The sequence below is a fragment of the Lepidochelys kempii genome, chromosome 2, assembly GCF_965140265.1.
Source record: "Lepidochelys kempii isolate rLepKem1 chromosome 2, rLepKem1.hap2, whole genome shotgun sequence".
In the NCBI taxonomy this organism is placed as follows: domain Eukaryota; kingdom Metazoa; phylum Chordata; order Testudines; family Cheloniidae; genus Lepidochelys; species Lepidochelys kempii.
The window spans coordinates 238,306,226-238,326,585 of NC_133257.1; the positions used below are offsets into that span (position 1 = coordinate 238,306,226).

The following is a 20,360-nucleotide window of genomic DNA, read 5'->3' on the forward strand; positions in this document are numbered from 1 at the left end:
GCAGCAGCTTGCTAGAGCTGATGCAGGCATTTCAGGAGGCTTGTGTCTGCAGCATTAGACATCCTTTATTTCCAAAAATATTACCTCTTTGCTTTTCACAACACTGTTCTTTTTCACTTTCCCCACCATCTTCCATGTGTTAAGGAGGCATGCTGTAATTTCCCCGAGGGCCTCCTTAGGGCAGTGATGCCATCTTGGGTAAGGGGATAAAGTTAAGGTTTAGGGATCAGTGTATAGGAATGGTTTGGAGCACTTCTAAAACAACATTAATGCACAACTAATGAAGCCTTTTGTTAGTGAGGGCTTGTCTACAGAAGAAAATTTCAACAGAACCACTAACCCAGGAACCTATCCTTGCAACAAAGCCCGTTGCCAACTGTGTCCACATATCTATTCAGGGGACACCATCATAGGGCATAATCACATCAGCTACACTATCAGAGGCTCGTTCACCTGCACAGCTACCAATGTGATATATGCCATCATGTGCCAGCAATGCCCCTCTGCCATGTACGCTGGTCAAACTGGACAGTCTCTATGTAAAAGAATAAATGGACACAAATCAGACGTCAAGAATTATAACATTCAAAAACCAGTGGGAGAACACTTCAATCTCTCTGGTCACTTGATTACAGAACTAAAAGTGGCAATTCTTCAACAAAAAAACTTCAGAAACAGACTCCAACGAGAGACTGCTGAATTGGAATTAATTTGCAAACGGGATACAATTAACTTAGGATTGAATAGAGACTGGGAGTGAATGTGTCATGACACAAAGTAAAACTATTTCCCCACCTCCCCACTGTTCCTCAGATGTTCCTGTCAACTGCTGGAAATGGCCCACCTTGATTATCACTACAAAAGGTTCCCTCTCCCGCTCTCCTGCTGGTAATATCTCATCTTAAGCGATCACTCTCGTTACAGTGTGTATGGTAACACCCATTGTTTCATGTTCTCTACGTATATAAATCTCCCCACTGTATTTTCCACTGAACGAATCCGATGAAGTGAGCTATAGCTCACGAAAGCTTATGCTCAAATAAATTTGTTAGTCTCTAAGGTGCCACAAGTACTCCTTTTCTTTTTGCGAATACAGACTAACACGGCTGCTACTCTGAAACCAGTAAATTATGCAGGCCATCTAAACAGAATGGTGATACAAATATTGAGCAGCTGCCTCATTTTCTAGGTAGTTTCTGTCCTGTGAACTGAATGAGGCAGGTATCCTGTGGAAGAAATAGACTCTCAGCGTTAATTATGATACAAGACTATTCTGTCATGGAGGTCACGGATTCCGTGACTTTCCGTGATCTCTGTTACTTCTGCAGTGGCTGGTGCTGGCTCAGGGGCTGCCTGAGCCAGGCAGCCCCTGGGCCAGCAGCAGCAGTTTGGGTGTGTGGGAGGGGGCACAGGGCTAGGGGCAGCTTGTTGGGGAGTGTGGATGCGGGGGCATTTACCTCATGGTGGGGGGCTTCCTCGCTCCCACTGGCATGGCCTCCCTGCAGCTTCTAGGTGGGAGGGGGAGGGTGTGTCTCCATGCAGCCCATGTCCACAGGCCCCACACCTGCAGCTCCCATTGGCTGTGGTTCCTGGCCAACGGGAGCTGCGGGAGCTGCAGCAGCTGGCGCTTGTGGCGGGAGCAGCAGAGCCCCTCCCTCACCCATGCCTCCACTGCCTAGGAGTTGCAGGGATGCGGAGCTGAGTAGGAAGCCCCTGCCAGCCTGCCAACCCTTCTTCTCCATGTGCCCGCCCCCCCCCCCCAATATCAACAGTGGGAGTCCGGGGCCATGTGCTGCAGCCTCCCCCCACCCAGTACTAGCAGGGACCCAGGCCACCTTCCCCAGCATCCATGGCACCCCCGGACCTCCTCTCCCCTCTGAGCACCCGAGGCTCCCCCGCCCAAGTTTTAGTCATGGCAGGTATTTTTAGTAAAAGTCATGGACAGGTCACAGGCTGTGAATTTTTGTTTACGTCCCGTGACCTGTCCATGACTTTTACTAAAAATACTAGGGCTGTCAAGTGATTAAAAAAATTAATCGCAATTAATCGCGCGATTAAACAATAACAGAATACCATTTATTTAAATATTTTTGGATGTTTTCTACATCTTCAAATATATTGATTTCTAATTAATGTGGATAAATGTAAAGTAATGCACATTGGAGAAAATAATCCCAACTGTGCATACAATATGATGGGGGCTAATTTAGCTACAACTAATCAGGAAAGAGATCTTGGAGTCGTCATGGATAGTTCTCTGAAGACGTCCAGTGTGCAGCGGCAGTCAAAAAAGCAAACAGGATGTTAGGAATCATTAAAAAATGGATAGAGAATAAGATGGAGAATATCTTATTGCCCTTATATAAATCCATGGTATGCCCACTTCTTGAATACTGTGTACAGATGTGGTCATCTCATCTCAAAAAAAAGATATACTGGCATTAGAAAAAGTTCAGAGAAGGACAACTAAAATGATTAGGGGTTTGGAATGGGTCCCATATTAGGAGAGAGTAAAGAGGCTAGGACTCTTCAGCTTGAAAAAGAGGAGACTAAGGGGGAATATGATAGAGATATATAAAATCATGAGTGGTTTGGAGAAAGTGAATAAGGAAAAGTTATTTACTTGTTCCCATAATATAAGAACTAGGGGCCACCAAATGAAATTAATGGGCAGCAGGTTTAAAACAAATAAATGGAAGTTCTTCTTCACACAGCACACAGTCAACCTGTGGAACTCCTTGCATGAGGAAGTTGTGAAGGCTAGGACTATAACAAGGTTTAAAAGAGAAATAGATAAATTCATGGAGGTTAAGTCCATTAATGGCTATTAGCCAGGATGGTTAAGCAATGGTGTCCCTAGCCTCTGTTTGTCAGAGAGTGGAGATGGATGGCTGGAGAGAGATCACTTAATCATTACCTGTTCTGTTCACTCCCTCTGGGGCACCTGGCATTGGCCACTGTTGGCAGACAGGATACTGGGCTGGATGGACCTTTGGTCTGGCCCAGTATGGACATTCTTATGTTTATTACAACACAGAATGCAAAGCGTACAGTGTTCACTTTATATTTATTTTTTATTCCAATATTTGCACTATAAAAAACAGTAGTATTTTTCAGTTCACCTACTACAACTATTGTAGTGCAATCTCTTTATCATGAAAGTTGAACTTCACAGATGTAGAATTATGTACAATAAAAGCATTCATTCAGTTTTTCCTTAATTGTGCGGAAAAAAGATAAAAGAACCTGAAAATTTTAAAAGCAGGTCATTTTGTGGGGGGCACTATCTTGGGACCCCTTGGATCAAATGACTAAATTGCTGTAGAAATTAGCAAACCGCAGGAGTCACTGCGCCCATATACGTCCTTGTGTGGAACAGCCGGATATTGCCACCAGGGACTTGTGTAGGGTGGTGGGTGCCTCAGGTGGAACAATCTATCCAAAGAATTCCACTGTGTCTTTATTGAACTCTCATTTCTTGGGCTTCAAGTAATAGTGGTTTCAGCGGAGTCTCTCTTGAATTTGCACCACAAACTCTACTATGTTTCTCTGTGGGCATAGCAATTTTCAGGTTATTATGCATGGGGATTTTTAGAGCACTTTGAAAATCTTTTCTTAACGAAGCTCCCTTCAACCTTAACCATGGTTCAGCAAGGTCAGCGTAGACAAAAATTTATTAAAATTTTTTTTATTTGATTTTTTTTTTTCAAATTGAATTGGCTTGTTTTATTTAACTTAGAGGCTTTATTTAAACTAAACACATTTTTATTTTTTAAAAGAAACCTCATTTAAATTATGGAAATGTATGTTAAGGCCTAAATTGCCAGAAGCTGGTTTAAATCATGATTAAAATTGGTGATTTAAATTTTTGATTTAAACTAGTCTACCCTCATCAAGGGCCTCCTGCTCCGTAATATAGAGTGCTTGCAATATTCAGTTTGGTAAGTGTTCCATTTGCAAGGACCTTTACATAGTTTTCAGGTGTGGATCGCAATATATCATGTGCAGTAACTCTGTGGGAGAGATCGAGATTTAGTATTCATGAGTGATTTAAGATTTTCTTCAAATAGGTGGAGAAATGCAAAGAAAGGAGCATTCAGTCTTAGTGTGTTGATAGCTATGCCTGTGATAAAAGCTTTGCTACTATCACAGTATTGAGTCAAAATAAGTAACAGGAACTAACGGAATGCTTACTTGTTTTATGTGACTGTATCAAATATGAAAAGGGGGAAGAGGAAAAAAAATATAGTGGAACTAGATAAATAGAATTTTTCAGTCTTCAAGAAACATAAGGTCTTATTCTTAAAACGTTTAAAGTGTTAATTCAAAATGGGAGCAATTTTTTTAGTGTTCAGGGTGGTGGGAAGCTTTACAGCATTCATGCTTGCAAAGAATGCTGTACAAAAGAATTGTGTATACTCACAAGTACATCTCATCTTTCTAACTTGTTAGTGCTTGGACACAAATAACAGCTTTTTCTTGGAAGATTGTTCTGGGTACTGATGTGTAATAGTAGGCATATGTCCATGATTGCACTCTTAGCCTGGTAAACATAAAGCTGCCGTGCTTTAAGAGATTTTTCTCACTATAGCAGAACTGGACCTGCTGATTTTTAAGTGAAGCTGCAAGTGTGGCATTCCAGTCTTCAGAATGTTCTTCAGTGTTAACGCTGTTTTTATTGCAATGCTGGTCTGTGAGCAAACTTTAAAGCTAAAACTTTCTATTAGGTGCACAGAGTTCTTGTTGAAGTATAATTGATGGTCAATGGATGTTGGCCACTAAGTGACTAGTGTTAATGTCCTGGGCTGCAAGTATGACAGAAGAGAGTAGAAAAAACAGTATTATGTGTGTAGATGGTTGCAGCTTGTGTCCCCGGTGGAGTCAGTGGGAAAGTCTTGGTGGATAACTAGATACGTACTGACTTCATATTACTGCAGGTCATTCAGAATGAAATGGGGGGAAGGGGAGAAAAAATATTTCTATTGAAAGAGCTGAACGTGCTAGAGAACTCAAATCTAGATAGTGAAGACCTTGGTGGCCCTAACCCCATTCATATAGTGAAAAAGGGTAAAAATCTAGATGCATTTTACAGGACAGAAATTGACACCTATTTTTTTTCTTAGTCTATTTTTATGTTTAGTTGTAAGGACAGGTCTTCTCTGAAAAGTGACTGTCACCTTCTAACATCATCTGTTCTCTGTGTGTGGTGAGTTATATCTGCTTTCTTTAGTGTAGGTGTCTCAAAATTCAGTGTCTTGGACTACTCCTGTCTGAATGCACGATGAGTCAGGCACCCCTGTGAGAACTACCGCAATTGCTTATAGGGAAATAGGGTAGTAGGAAGATATATTTAATAGTCTAATTAATGCAATGCAATAAGTATTTTTTTAACCTTGTCTCTTTTTTGTTCATTTAATTTCCCCCTCAGTCTGGTCTGTTCTCCTACATTTGCTTCTCATTGCCTGGTCATCCCTTTTGCGCTTGCTGACTGGATGGCTAGTTTCTTTCTCCCTTGCAGAGCTGCCTAGCTGCCCGGTCAGTTTTTCCCTCTGCTCTCCTGTATTTTTTTACCCAATTCTCTTCTTCCCTGGAAACCTGGACATTAACTCCAAGGACTTCTAGTTTCTTTTCAGGTGGCTACTGTCCCCCAGAGTATCACTTGCAGGATCGGAGCCAGTTCCTGACGTCAGCCTGTTTCCAGTCCTACGATGAAGTAGAGACCCTAATGGGGACCATAACGGGGGTGTCGGGCTTCTCTTATGCCATTCCTGCTGCTTCCAACACATTCTCACTCCGTTTCCAGCTCTTGTCATTTGAACTGCACTGCATCAAACTATTCTCCCCCCTCATCTACCCTCTGCCCGGCTTCTCCCTGTCTTCCTTCCTCTGTGATTTCAACTGGCTCTCATTTCCTCTCGTTCTACACTTATCCTTGGTACTTCAACTATTGTGTTGGTGACCCATCCAGCTCTGTAGCTGCCTCTCTCCTCACCCTTGCATTTATTTTGACCTGGTTCAACACTCCAGAATGGCCATTCACTGAACTTGGTCTTCACTAAGCACTACTCTCCTCCTCATCTCTCCTTTGATATGTGATCTCTCTCTGACCACCACCTGGTCTCTTTCAACATCGCCCACTTGCACCCTCCCTCTGACTTCGCCACTTGGTGCTTCCATGACTCTTAGCCCATCAGTGTTCATGACTTCTCTTCTGCTCTCATCCTTTCTTCCTTTGATCTGGTCATCTCTATTCTACACTCTTTTCCACCCTTGACTTCTTTGTCCCTCTCTTCCATTGCAAAATCTGCTCTACCAGCTTCTATCCCTGGCTCACCCAACATCTGTTTCCTCTTCTGCCGTTCTCTAGCAGAAATCCCATGGCTATGTTGACTTCCTCCACTATAGACTTATTCTCTCTTCCTTCCGTTCTGTCATTTTCCTAGCTAATCACCTTTACTTTTCCAGTCTAACCAGATCCTGTACCTGCAATCCGAACTGCCTTTTCATCAAATTTGGCTCCCTCCTTAAACTTTCTCTCCTTCCTTTCTCCACTGCACTCAACATGTGATCTCCTTATTTTTCAAAAAGAGAACAGACAAAATAGGATGCGACTGTATTTCCCTACTCTCTGCCTGCCTTCCACACGGCTAAAATTTTTGTTCAAGCCCTCATCATCCTGCATCTTGACTATTGTTACATTCTTGTCTCTGGCCTTGACAAACGTAGTCTTGCCCCATTCAGAATGCTGCTTCAAAGATCCCAACATTCACTACCTTTTGGTGTGGGACACTGCACAAGAAGGAATTAACTCAGTTTCACTTTACAGGACTGGCATTTAAGAAGAAAACCTTTTTAAATTTAACTGACATTTGTGACAAATACAATTTTTTTTTAAAGCATTCCCAAATTAAAATTTTGTTGGAGGTAGGCTCTAGTTGCAGGGAGAAACATGAAAAATTTTGCAATTTAAAAAACCAACATTAGAAAGTCAGGTTTCAGAATAGCAGCTGTGTTAGTCTGTATCCGTGAAAAGAACAGGAGTACTTGTGGCACCTTAGAGACTAACAAATTTATTAGAGAATAAGCTTTCGTGAGCTACAGCTCACTTCATCGGATGCATAGAGATCAGGTTTATACTCCATAAAATGTATGTTACGACATGTCACCCAAAATAACTTAATTCTGCACCATCCACCTTGTCCATCTGCCTTAAAAATAGATAAATTTTATTGTAAGAAGACTGCAACAACACATTGTAACTGCAGCCTGTTTTAAATGTTCCGTGATGCAGATAACCAGCGTTTTCAGAAGTCTTGTGTATTTGTTGTGGTAACGCAGAAGATAAGGAATCAATTAACACAATGGTGTCATGAATTAAAGGTGAAAAATCTGTAGTGAAATTGTTGCACATTGGGTTTCCGGAGTTGAATGGCTTGGCAGTTCAGATAGGACCTAAGGAGGGAGGCCAGAAGTCTAAGCCTACATCTTAGAGCCTGTGACATGGTAATCAGGGCCAATCTGAAATTCAGCCTCAGTCTGTACAGAACTTGGATGCTTTGCTAGGCTCGAACCAGTGATAATTCTGTAGGGTCACATGCAGACATGGTCAAGCTTGCATTCATTTCTGAACTCTATCCATCAACTTCATGGAAATAGTGCAAATGCCCTAGTCTACCTCAAGACCAAGTGAAGGAAACTGAATTTGAATCTTCCAGACCAAGCTCTTAGGGTATCTGTAGCTGTGGGTGTGACTTTGTTTGTGTAGACCTAAGTATGCTATCCTTAATTTAACTAGCTCGCTAAAAATAGTGGTTAGGATGTGGCAGTGTCTACATGAGCTGCAAATCACACCATCAGCTGCAGTGTAGATGAGTTCTTAGAGAAACAATGAGACAAAGTTAGGAAGATCATTTTTTTCAGGAAGTATGCTGCTTATCTCCAAAAAGCCGCCTTTGATTTGCCTCAAACTTATTAGTCTACCTTGGCACAAGATCATATATGTAAAACTTCAGACATATATAGTTTTGGCAAATGAGGAGGGTGGTTAAAACCATTCTTCTGAGGGAAAGGTGGTTTTGAACATAATTATGGAGAGACTTGATGTCACTGTAATACTATAGGTCAGGAAACATTCCTGCTTTGACAAGGGGATGGAATTAAATAATTTATTAGATAATTTCACTCTCTTTTACAATTCTGTGAAGAAACTAAAATTTAGTGTCTAAAACTAATAAGTCTTCGACTTATCACTTGTATGTAAAATGAGCCTTTTTAATGAACAAATCTGTTACATGTATGTGTTCATTTAATATCCAAATACACTTTTAGGCATTGTAGAAATAATGTGTTTGTGATGATTTTTTACTACTTTTTTTTGGCTCACATTGGTCCTGCAGAAAAAACAGTCTGATCTGGAGTCTGTTGTGGTTTGTATATCATAAAAAAATTATTAACTAGGGCAAAAGAATTGAACCATTTTCTACCCTCTCTTATCCTTGTACAGCCATAATCATTTACTTAGGAGGTACAGTCAGGAAATAATACTACTTTATTTTCAGATTTCAGGCTGAGTTTGTAGGGATGGAAATTAGGAAACCTATTTTTTTTTAAACTTGTAAACTAAGCAAATTTTTTAAAATTTAAACATGGAATCTCACAATGCTGCTAATGTTAGTCCTTTTAGGGTAGAACTTCATTATGTCTAACAGGATTGAACACCGGTTTTATAGTCAAATACTTTAGAATCTTATTAAATACTATAAAGTATACTTGTATTGTGAGTATTGCAGCATGACTTAGATTCTCCACTGTATTTATGACTTTGTTGAAACATATCAGTCCACTAAATTGTAGTTTTCCTCTTCCTTATATTTGACAAATGTCTGAAATAACCTTATTGTTATATCAAAATGGATGGGAAAATGTTATTCAGTCCAAATTTAATCTGTTGATAACTCTTGCTTTTGTGGCCTCTCTTAGCTGGAGCTTCAGTAATTCTGCTTTCAACTCTCTAAATTCTAGTGGTTTGATAGTTGAATCTCTTCTGGAGAAACCTGGATTGAACTACTCAGATACATGAATTGAATCTTACAAATAGATTTAAAAAATATATATATCTATATAGTTATATTATTGGTAGAACGTGGAGGATATTTTCCCATAGCTGCATCATATATGCTATATGTAAATCAAAGACTGATTGATACAAAATTCCATGAACAACTTCAAACTTTCCCTTAATAGAGATCCATAGTGAAGTGTATTTAGTATATGGATGTGAGGAAGGATAAAAATAAGATACACAGCACTTTTAATTAAAACATTGACATACTTCCATGCTCTGAAATACAGGTATGTTTAATTTGTATAGAAACATTCATGGTGAACTATATTTGTGTATTTTAGGGACCAGTTACTCTCCACAAGAAAATTCACATAACCACAGTGCTCTTCATAGCTCAAATTCACATTCTTCTAATCCAAGCAATAATCCAAGTAAAACTTCAGATGCAGTAAGTATTAATGGTCATCAATGTCCAAATATGTCTTAGGCAGTTTTATATATACTATTTTTGATTAAATTATGGAGGGTGAAGTTCTGCATATTTTATTGAATTATTAAACCTAAGTGGTGATTATATACTGAAAATGGCGGGAACAAATTGCAGTTGGCAGAGGTTATATGTTAGATGGTTTCAGTATAGCTAATTGTCATTTGGGTTTCCAGATGTACCTGTCTTGCCTTTGACGGTTTTAATCGAAAAGACACATAGCAATTGAGAAAAGTACTTTCCCTAAATATATCATTGGCAAGGATCTTACTCTAGTATCTTGGTTCCACAGCAGTAGACTGACCTAACTCCGCAGGCTTTTTATTTTTTTGGAACCTTATGGGAAGCAGTAATAGGGGTTTTAAGTTTTATTGCTTACTGGCTAGCACATACCACTTCCTATGCTTCAAGCACTCAGTTACCAAAAATTGCTGTGATTACACTGGTTGGTGTTAAAAATTGTTCTGGGGCATGGGGAAAAACAGAGATAATCCTCCAAATATTATTTTCTAAAATGTAACATATCAAAAAACATTAGTTTTTTTTTATTTACATCATCTGGACATTTTGAGGAGGTTCTTCAGTTGCAGAAGTATAAGATCCAAAATCATTAGCATACTGAAGACTTTCATGTAGACAGTAGTGATGTTACAACGATCCAATGAATGTAGCACCAGATCTCAATTTATGCTATAATTTAGTCAGGGTTGGTAAGATGAGATAGGAGAAGCTGTGTATTGTTTGAAGCAGCTGGAAAGCAGTATTGTTGTGGGAGGTGATAGGGGAGGGACATTACATTGTCCCTTATGTACAGTGGTTTCAAAGTGGATGTGAAGGAAAAAGTCTACACATCTTGCAACTTTGAATATAGTAGAATCTATATAACTTATTTGAAAACTGTCAAGTAGTCATTTCTCCAACATTGTTGTTCATATTTTCAAAGTCCTATGATTCTGCGGATGACTGGTCTGAGCACATCAGCTCTTCTGGCAAAAAATACTACTATAACTGCCGAACAGAAGTTTCACAATGGGAAAAACCAAAAGAGTGGCTTGAAAGGTATAGATATACTTTGATTAAAAAATAAAAGCATATAATCTAGAAAACATTGTACTTGAGTTTTTACTTTATTTGTATTTTTTGCAGAGAGCAGAGACAAAAAGAAGCAAGCAAAATATCAGTTAACAGTTTCCCAAAAGATAGGGACTACAGAAGAGAGGTGATGCAGGCGACTGCTGCCAGTGGATTCACAAGTGGAAGTACGTTGGGGGTTTTTATTTATTTATTTATTTTATATAATTAAATGCTCTTGGTTCGTGTGCATTGCATACTTCCTCTCAGTACTTGTCTTTGCCAAACTAAAAAAGGAAATCCCTCTTCCCTAGCGTGTGCTTTTTGTGGCAGTGAGTCAAGGTGGCCCAGCTTATTTTTTTCCTAAGATTTCTCCAAAGAAAGAACTTCTCCAAATGTTCTGGCCCACCGATGATGATGTCTCAGAGTAGCTTTGAGCCTATCCAACTAAAACATTCACTTATATCTTTGTTCCATGTTAGTATTCCTTTTTTGTAATTATCACTCATTGTGGGCTACTATTTGTGCAGCATTTGTCCTTCAGCTTGAAGACACAATCTTTTTCTATAGCTGCTGTGATAGTCTTCTCACAGCATTTTTTCTTCAATACGTAAGATACTAGAGGCTTTAAAGGGCCTAACTATTATCACTATTTCTTCATAAGTCGCAGGTGAGCAGCATACTAATATCTGGAGAAAATATATTCTGTTTTGACTGGTGCTGCACTATATAAAGAAAATACACGTTTCAGGAAGAATAGATACAGAAATTGCATATTGCAGTTAGGGCTGTCAATCACAGTTAATTCACTTGATTAACTCAAAACAAATTAACTCAATTCAAAAATTAATCGTGATTCATCACTATTTTAATCACACTGTTAATAGAATACCAATTTAAATTTGTTACATATTTTTGGATTTTTTTCTACATTTTCCAATATATTGATTTCAGTTACAACACAGAATACAAAGTGTATAGTGCTCACTTTATATTATTTTTTATTACAAATATTTGCATTGTAAAAAAGAAACAAAAGAAATTGTATTTTTCAGTTCACCTCATACGAGTACTGTAGTGCAAGCTATTGTGAAAGTGCAACTTACAAATATGGATTTTTTTTTGTTAAATAACTGCACTCAGAAACAAAACAATGTAAAACTTCAGAGCCTACAAGTCCACTCAGTCCTACTTCTTGTTCAGCAAATCGCTAAGTCAGACAAGTCTGTTTATCTTTACAGGAGATAATGTTGCCTGCTTCTTATTTACAGTGTCACCTGAAAGTGTTCCTATGGCACTTTTGTAACTGGCATTGCAAGGTATTTATGTGCCAGATATGCTAAACATTCGCATGCCCTTTCATGCTTGGACCACCATTCCAGAGGGCATGCTTCCATGCTGATGACGCTTTTTAAAAAAATAATGCATTAATTAAATTTGTGACTGAACTCTTTGGCGGGGGGGAGGAACTGGTCCATGGTTTTACCTGCATTCTGCCACGTATTTCGTGATATGGCAGTCTCGGATGACGACTGTTCAACTGAACAATATGTTGTTCAGTTTAAGCACATTTTCATTACGGATTTGATAAAACTCAAAGAAGGTACCCATGTGAGTTTTCTAAAGATAGCTACAGTACTCGACCCAAGATTAAGAATCTGAAGTGCCTTCCGAAATCTGAGAGGGACAAGGTGTGGAACATGCTGCCAAAAGTCTTTAAAAGAGAAATGCTCCAATTTGGAAACTACAGAACCCAAACCACCATAAAAGAAAATCAACCTTCTGTTGATGGCTTCTTACTCATGATGATGAAAATGAATGTGCTTTGGATCATTATGGAGCAGAACCTATCATTAGTATGGAAGCATGTCCTCTGGAATGGTGGTCAAAGCATGAAGGGGCATACAAATGTTTAGTATATCTGGCATGTAAACACTTTGCAGTGCTAGCTACAACAGTGCCATGTGAATGCGTGGTCTCAGTTTCTAGTGACGCTGTAAATAGGAGGTGGTAGGCAGCATTATCTCCTGTAAATGTAAACGAACTTGTTTGTCTTAGCGACTGGCTGAACAAGAAGTAGGACTGAGTGCACTTGTAGGCTCTAAAGTTTTACATTGTTTTATTTTTGAATGCAGTTATGTAAAATATAATAATTCTGCATTTGTAAATTGCACTTTCACATTGAGATGGCACTACAGTATTTATGAGGTGAATTGAAAAATACAATCTTGTAGCTTTTTTACAGTGCAGATATTTGTAATAAAAAATAATATAAAGTGAGCACTGTACACTTTGTATTCTGTGCTGTAATTGAAATCAATATATTTGAAAATGTAGAATAACATCCAAAAATATTTAAATAAATGCTATTCTGTTGTTAACAGTACGACTGAAACGGCGATTAATTGTGATAATTTTTGAAAATCATTCACAGTCCTAATTGCAATAAATATTTGCTTTTGTGAATTTCATGTCAGTTTGCATCATTGCCAGTGGTAAGGTTGCATGACAGATGAGAAACTAGCAATCATAAAGGATGAACCATACTCTGCATGCTTGTCAATCCCCAATGTAACATACTAAAGTCACTATTATGTGACAGCATGCAAATCAAGAGGTTCATATATGTTTTAAGTTTTATATGCTGCTAATCAAAATGGCTTGAAGCTGAATTTGTCCATTTTTAATCCTTTAAAAACGAGAATTCAAAATTCGGTTGTATTAAAAAAAACCGAAGAGGAGACAAACATGGCGTATAGAAGAGAAATTCAGAAAACGTGAAAATTTTGCACAGAGAGGTCTGCCATAATGTAGTCTCTCAGATTAAATATAGCATATGCAAATATTTCATTTTGGTCAGTGTGTTAATGGAATCTTTAAAAATGACCTTGGAAATTAGAAAACTCACTACAAAATAGTTTGTCCTTAACAAGATTACTTTACTGGAATTCTAAATTCGGCAAAGATCCAATCATGTTTGAGAAGGGGCATGTTGTCAGTGACTAAAATCAGATTGTTTGCCAATACTGAGCTGCAAATAGCTATTGTGCTGGCAGTTGACATTTTTAAAAAAAATAATGAAAGCCTAATCAAATTTAAACATTAGTATGCTACTGAATTAGTCATAGCAATGTTAGTGAAGTTTCTAACTTAATCTTTTTTTTTCTTATTGCAACGTTCTTTGTGAACCCTACAACAGTGGAAGACAAACATTCCAGTGATGCCAGTAGTATACTCCCTCAGAATATTTTGTCTCAGACAAGCAGACACAATGACAGAGACTACAGACTGCCAAGAGCAGAGACTCACAGTAGTTCTACTCCAGTACAACATCCCATCAAACCAGTGGTTCATCCAACTGCTACCCCAAGCACTGTTCCTCCTACTCCATTTTCTCTACAATCTGATCACCAGCCAAAGAAATCTTTTGATGCTAATGGAGCATCTACTTTATCAAAACTGCCTACACCTACATCGTCCATCCCTTCTCAGAAAACAGATAGAAAAGGTATGTCAGATAAAACTATTTTTAATATTGCTCAGTGTTGTAAGTTGAATTGTGGTGTTGGTTAGAAAGTCTGACTTCTAGAATTTAAACATGTGTTTCCTGTTTCCTATGCTTGAAACAGTTAATTTAGTCATGATTTTTGTGGTTCAGATTCAGTTTCACATTAAACCATGGTTTTCGTAATCCGCTTATCTGACAGAACTTTGAAGTTTGAATTAGATGATAAAGTAGAAGAGACCATTGTGATCATGTAGTCTGACCTCCTTTATAACACAGGCATAGGACTTCCCTGAATTAATTCTCACCTGAACTAGTAGGTTTGCCATTTACATGCATATACTGCAAACTGTATTTCAATTGATCTCTACTAAAAGGGTGCCTAAAATTCTTTTTATGTTATTTTGGAACTTTGCAGTTGCTGCAGTTGTCAATTTGTCTGTCGGATTAATGTTTCAAAGCTGTCTTGGACCCATGCATTTTCTATCAAATGTATCTTGTTGGAATTCCAGTGACAAACTACTTACGTTTCCCTATAATGATACACGGGAATATGTCTGGTACCAGGGTGGATTTGATTTAAATCAAATTGATTTAAATCACTAGTCAGGAAGACTTGGTTTAATCATGGATTTCTACATAAAAGTGCATTCTTGTTGGTTGTTATAACCTTAATACATATTTTTCACAACTCAGAGATGGATGTAGGTTTCATTTTTAAAAGGTACACACTATGTTTTTAAACAGTGATTTATTTTGAAAACTTTTCAGATTAGTTTTACAGCTATATCAGAAAATGAATGATTGTTTGGTTATTTCATTTACCAAAGGTAATTGAAGCAGATATTTATGAAGTCACTGGGAGGTGAACTATCTCCAATTCAACAGGCTAATCTTTAACATTTGGAGGAGTTTCTTACTATGCTGTGTTAGGAGGAGAACATCACCAGACAGATATTTAAATTGTTTTATTTAACTAAAACAACAACGTTAAGTATTCTGGATTTTTTTCTTCAACAGCAAGCATATAATATTTTAACAAAACAAGCATATGTCCCTTGCTTCTCACATTTATCTACAGACTTCTTCTCCTGATCCAGATCTATTCGGCCCCAACAATGAATCTTCTATACATTTAACTTTTTGAAACTTTGCACTTTTAAAGAGAGGTAAGGGATTGACTCTGTGTACACAAATTTGCAGAGGGACTCTGGAGTTGAGGTCTATTATTTTTCGCCTCTGTACATTATTTATTTATTTATTTATTTAAAGACATTTTTGCTGTTAACAAGCATGTTACCTCTGGAGACACAAATCCACAGTTTGAGAACTGCAAAAACGAAGCATCTCTGATGGTATCTTCTAGACTGAGCACTGAGTCTCATTGGGTAGATAGAAAGATTAACCTAAATAAACTATACGGAAGCCTGTGGAACCCCATTAGATTGGGTCCCTAATCCATGAACTATTGGAACTCATTTACAAAATTTTTCTTAAACATGACATGAATATATTGTCTCATTTTATAGAATTAGAATTTATAATCCCTATTCCATAATGAGATATATTTGAGCTATAATGTATCTTAATTAAAACTATCTTTAGATAGGTTTTTTCCTCAAAAAGCATTTTTCTCAAAAAATCTGATTTAAATAAAAAAACATTTTTTTAATTTTTTTTTTTAAATCATTGATTTTTATCTATCCTGACTGGTACATTTGTGGATATAAGAAGTTTGATCTTGAAGAAATGAGTGGTATTCTTTAATTTTGTTGTAATGCTAACTTCTCCAAAATCTTCCTCCCCACCTCCTTTCGGACCACTCTCATGACACTATTCTCGTCCAAGGAGTGAACTCCTTATTACAGTGAAGAACAATAGAACGCGTCCTACTAGAATATCAAGGAATAGGATTCTACTCGACTTAACTTCCTGATTCCCAAAAAGAAGGGCAGTTGGATACCAATCCTTGACCTCTGCCACTTCAGTCATTTCATTTACAAACTCAAGTGTTGCATGGTTACGTTGGCAGCGATAATTCCATCTCTAGAAAAAGATGTGTGTTCATGGCTCTTGTTATGAAGGATGCTTGTTTCCACATAGACAGTTACCCTGCCCAGACGTTTTCTCAGGTTTATGGAGGGCGCCAACTATTTCCGACACCAAGTACTTAGCTTTGGAATAGCTACCATTACCAGAGTCTTCACCAAAATATTTTCCATAGTAGCAGCTTACGCCAGGTGTTATGGTCTCCTTGTTTTTCTGTACCTCAACGACTGGCTCCTGGCTGCCAAATTGCACTAAGAAGCCCATATGCCAACATGTCACTCAACCTCCTTGCTTCGCTGGGAGTCAGCGTCAACACTGAGAAATCAATCCTCAACTCCATGCAATCATTGGACTTCATTGGGACTACCATAAACTCTACCACAGCACAAGCATACCTGACAAATTTCAGGAGATGAATGTCATATCTCATCAGGAACAACCCTCAAGTACTAGGCACGACTTGTCTGTCTCTTGTCCACATGGCTTCGTGCACCTGCGTGACCTTTGCTGCCTTCAGACTTGGCTCCAGTCATGTACTCACTGAACCATTACTCTCTGAACCTCAGGCTAACGGTTCCAGCCAGGGTGCTGTCGTCTCTCCTATGATAGACTGACCCACATGTAGTGTGGGAGTTCTCTTTTTTCCCTCCTCCCCAAACAAAATTATCATCACCAGTGCGTCTTTAGTGGGCTGGGGAGCCCATATGGATGACCTTATGATACAAGGTACATGGACACTTTGAGTATCCAGGATGTATCTCAGTCTTATGGAACTCTGAACAGTACAAAAAGGTTTGCAAATCCTTTGTCCAACTCACATGCTCTCACCAGGTTCTGATCATGTCAGACAATACCAGCACTGTTTTCTATATCAACAAACAAGGGGAGACATGGGAGAGTGAGATCCTCCACTCTGTGCACAGAAATGTTGAACTTCTGGACCTGATACGTCAAACAACATATCACCCTATCCAGGGATGTAAAATGTACCTGTGGACTCACTCAGCAGACACTTCGGGATTGATGATGAGTGGGAACTTCACGATACAGTGCTACACGACATCTCTGAACAATGGCGGACCCCAGCCAGAGACCTATTTGCTTCTCAGACCAACAGCAAGTGCACCATGTACTGCTCCTGGGGAGCCATTGATTATCACTCCCGGGGTGATGCTCTCCTACCCTCTTGGTCAGATCAGCTCAACTATGCTTTCCCTCCACTGCTGCTCCTTCCTTGAGTATGCCACAAAATCTGAAAAGAGGGAGGTGGTCATTCTTATCACACACACACACACCCCCCCTCTGGGCCAGACAATTTTGATTCCCCAATTTCTTTCACATGTGGTCCTGTCCACCAGTTCCCATCCTGAACTTCCCTGATCATCTTCTGACCCAGTACACTGGCACCCCACTCCACATCCACTCTACCTCAGGGCATAGTATTTGGATGGACATCTATTCTAGAATGGACATGCTCCTCAGCTATACAAGACATCGCTCTAACAGTGGGAAGAACTGCACTAGACAATGTTACCAGGCTAAATGGAGACTTTTTCGTCTTGGACTAACATAAAGGGGTTCTACCGGAAGTGGCAGAAATTCCCCTAATCCTGGATTACATTCTATCTCTAAAGTCATTGGGTCTTACCCATAGCACTTTGACAGTCCACCTGATGGCACTCAGCACATTCCATCCACCTGTGAGGGGTTGCTCTGATTTTACACATCCACTAACTGCTAGATTTTGGAAGGGCCTCCTCAGAATCTTCCCTCCCCTCCAAACGGTCATACCTCAATGCGACTTGAATTTGGTACTCTCTGCTTCAATTAAACCCCCCTTTGAGCCACTGGCATCGTCTTCCACATCTCTCCTTTCCATTAAAGTCAATCTTCCCGGTTGCTGTCACTTTGGTAAGAAGAGTCTGTGAACTTGGAGCTATGATAGCAGATCTGTCGTTCATAATATTCCACAAGGATAAGGTCTCCTTATGTCTACACCTTAAATTTCTACCAAAGGTGGTATCCCACTTTCGCATGAAGTAATCCGTTCACTTACCTGTTTTCTTCCCGAAACCACATACCTCTGCAGAAGAACACCAACTCCATTCCCTTGACATCAGGAAAGGTCCCCTAGACCGTTTATTGCAGTAGCCAAGAGACTAAGGACAGGCCATCTCCAAGAGGATTTCTGGTTTCATCAATCTCTGCCTTCCTCCTCACCAGAGAGATATGGGCTCAGGCTACCAACACGGCCTCCCTTCAGAAAGTGCTTCTCAGGCCAGGTCTACAATGGGGGGTGGTGGAATCTGTCTAAGTTATGCAACTTCAGCTATGTGAACAACGTAGCTGAAGTCGACGTACTTAGATATGCTCACCACGGTGTTTTCACTGCGGTCAGTCGACAGCTGACGCTTCCCCATCAACTCTGCCTGCGCTTCTTGCCTCAGTGGAGTACCGGAGTCGACGGGAGAGTGCTCAGTGATCGATTTATCGCGTCGTGATAGACGTGATAAGTCAACCCCCACTGGATCGATCGCTGCCCGTCAATCCTTTGGGTAATGTAGACATGCCCTCATAGACCTATGTAGAGCACACACATGGAGTTCTGTGCATACCTTAGTAACACTGTATGCCTTGGAGCAGGACTTAGCATCAGATGCCTCCTTTGGCACGGCGGTTCTCTGCACAACCCTTCCATCCTCCTCATCGCACCCTTCTCCAACCTAGGCACTATTTGTCAGTTACCCTCAGTGGAATACAATAGAGACAGTCTCTTAAAAAAAGAAGAGAAAGTTGCTTACCTGTAGCCAGAGGTTCTTTGAGATGTGTGGTCCGTACCTGTATTCCACTTCCCATCCTCCTTCCCGTCTGCTTCGAGTCTGTCAGATTCATGGTAGAGGAAAAACTGGAGATGTCCTTCTGCCCTGTCCTTTATCACCTTGGTTGGAAACATGGGCTGAGTGAGGGGCCATCCGCAGACCAGTGGACACTACTTTCAGAGTTCTCCAACTCTGAGTGTGTGGTGTGCATGCATAACTCCCAGTGGATTACAGATAGAGACCACATATCTTGAGGAACCTGCAGTGGGAGATAAATAACCTCCTCTTACACATGTGGCTCCTTCCTCTGCATTGGGCTCCTCCAGGCTTGACTGTTGGGACTGACTGGACTGGAATGGAGTCTCAAACAGGTCCTGGTTCATGGCATAGCTGGACCCCTCCTCCCATTAGCATGTCCTGTATCTTTCTCCTCCTCCTCATTTCTGTTCATGGCAGGGGCCTGTGACTCAGGCCCCACGGAGTTTATCCATGGTGATGTGTGGAGTGGTATTGAGGTCACTGCCAAGTACGACATGTAGCTCTTTGTAAAAGCGGCAGGTCTGCAGCTTGGCATTGGATCGACTGTTGGCCTCCCTGGCCTTCTGATATGTCTGATGTGGTTCCTTCACTTTCATGAGGCACTGGTGCTGGTCCATGTCAGATCCTTGCTCCCACATCCCCTGTGCAATCTGTTTATAGATGTCCACCTTTCTACAGCTGTGCTCACACAGGCTCTTCTCCCCATATCCAGTATCTCCCATCTACTCCAGGCTGCAACTTATCTGAAGCATGTAGCTAGCATAGTCAGCTGGGCAGTTGTGCATAAGAATGGAGAACTGCTAGGTGCGCTTGCCAACCTGGACAGTCAGGAAAAAAAATTTGAAAAATTCGTGGGGCTTTAAAGGGGAGGGAGGCTTTTTGGTCTCTCTGACCCCTGGGCTATGTAGTTCACAATTGACAGCAGAGCAGTCATTGTCAGACATTGTGAGACCTCTTCTGGAGGACTGTTAGGGATGACATAAGTAACAGTGTCTTCACTTGTGCCATATCAACCTCAGTACATCAACCCTGGCTCAACACGAAGGAGATGGTGGTAGTGTGTTTGTAAAGGGGCACTTACATCCATGGGAAATATATTTAAGGGTAGACACATGCATAACTAGGTCGACGCAAGGCAGCTTATGTGAACCTAACTTTGTAGTGTAGACGAGGCCTTAGTAAGGAATTATTCTCAGAATATAGCACTGTGAAACAGAATTACACTTCAGGAGAGTAATTTTGGAAGAATTAAAAAAGATGCTGTCAATGTATATTAATTGAAATAACTAATTTCAGTATGTATCCTTTAAACAGTATGCCCTGAAA

General features: G+C 39.9%; 1 protein-coding gene across 3 annotated transcripts in view; it reads left to right on the forward strand.

The window, feature by feature from the left end:
- The window catches only part of WAC (WW domain containing adaptor with coiled-coil), a 115,722-nt gene that overhangs the window by 49,589 nt on the left and 45,773 nt on the right, over positions 1-20,360 (forward strand). For 2 of the 3 annotated variants that reach the window (XM_073334356.1, XM_073334355.1), the window contains exons 4-8: positions 814-888; positions 9,406-9,512; positions 10,495-10,610; positions 10,698-10,810; positions 13,822-14,130. In XM_073334356.1, the coding sequence (XP_073190457.1) occupies positions 814-888; positions 9,406-9,512; positions 10,495-10,610; positions 10,698-10,810; positions 13,822-14,130 (720 nt within the window). The remainder of the gene's footprint in view (positions 1-813; positions 889-9,405; positions 9,513-10,494; positions 10,611-10,697; positions 10,811-13,821; positions 14,131-20,360) is intronic. The other variant, XM_073334357.1, reaches the window with a different exon arrangement.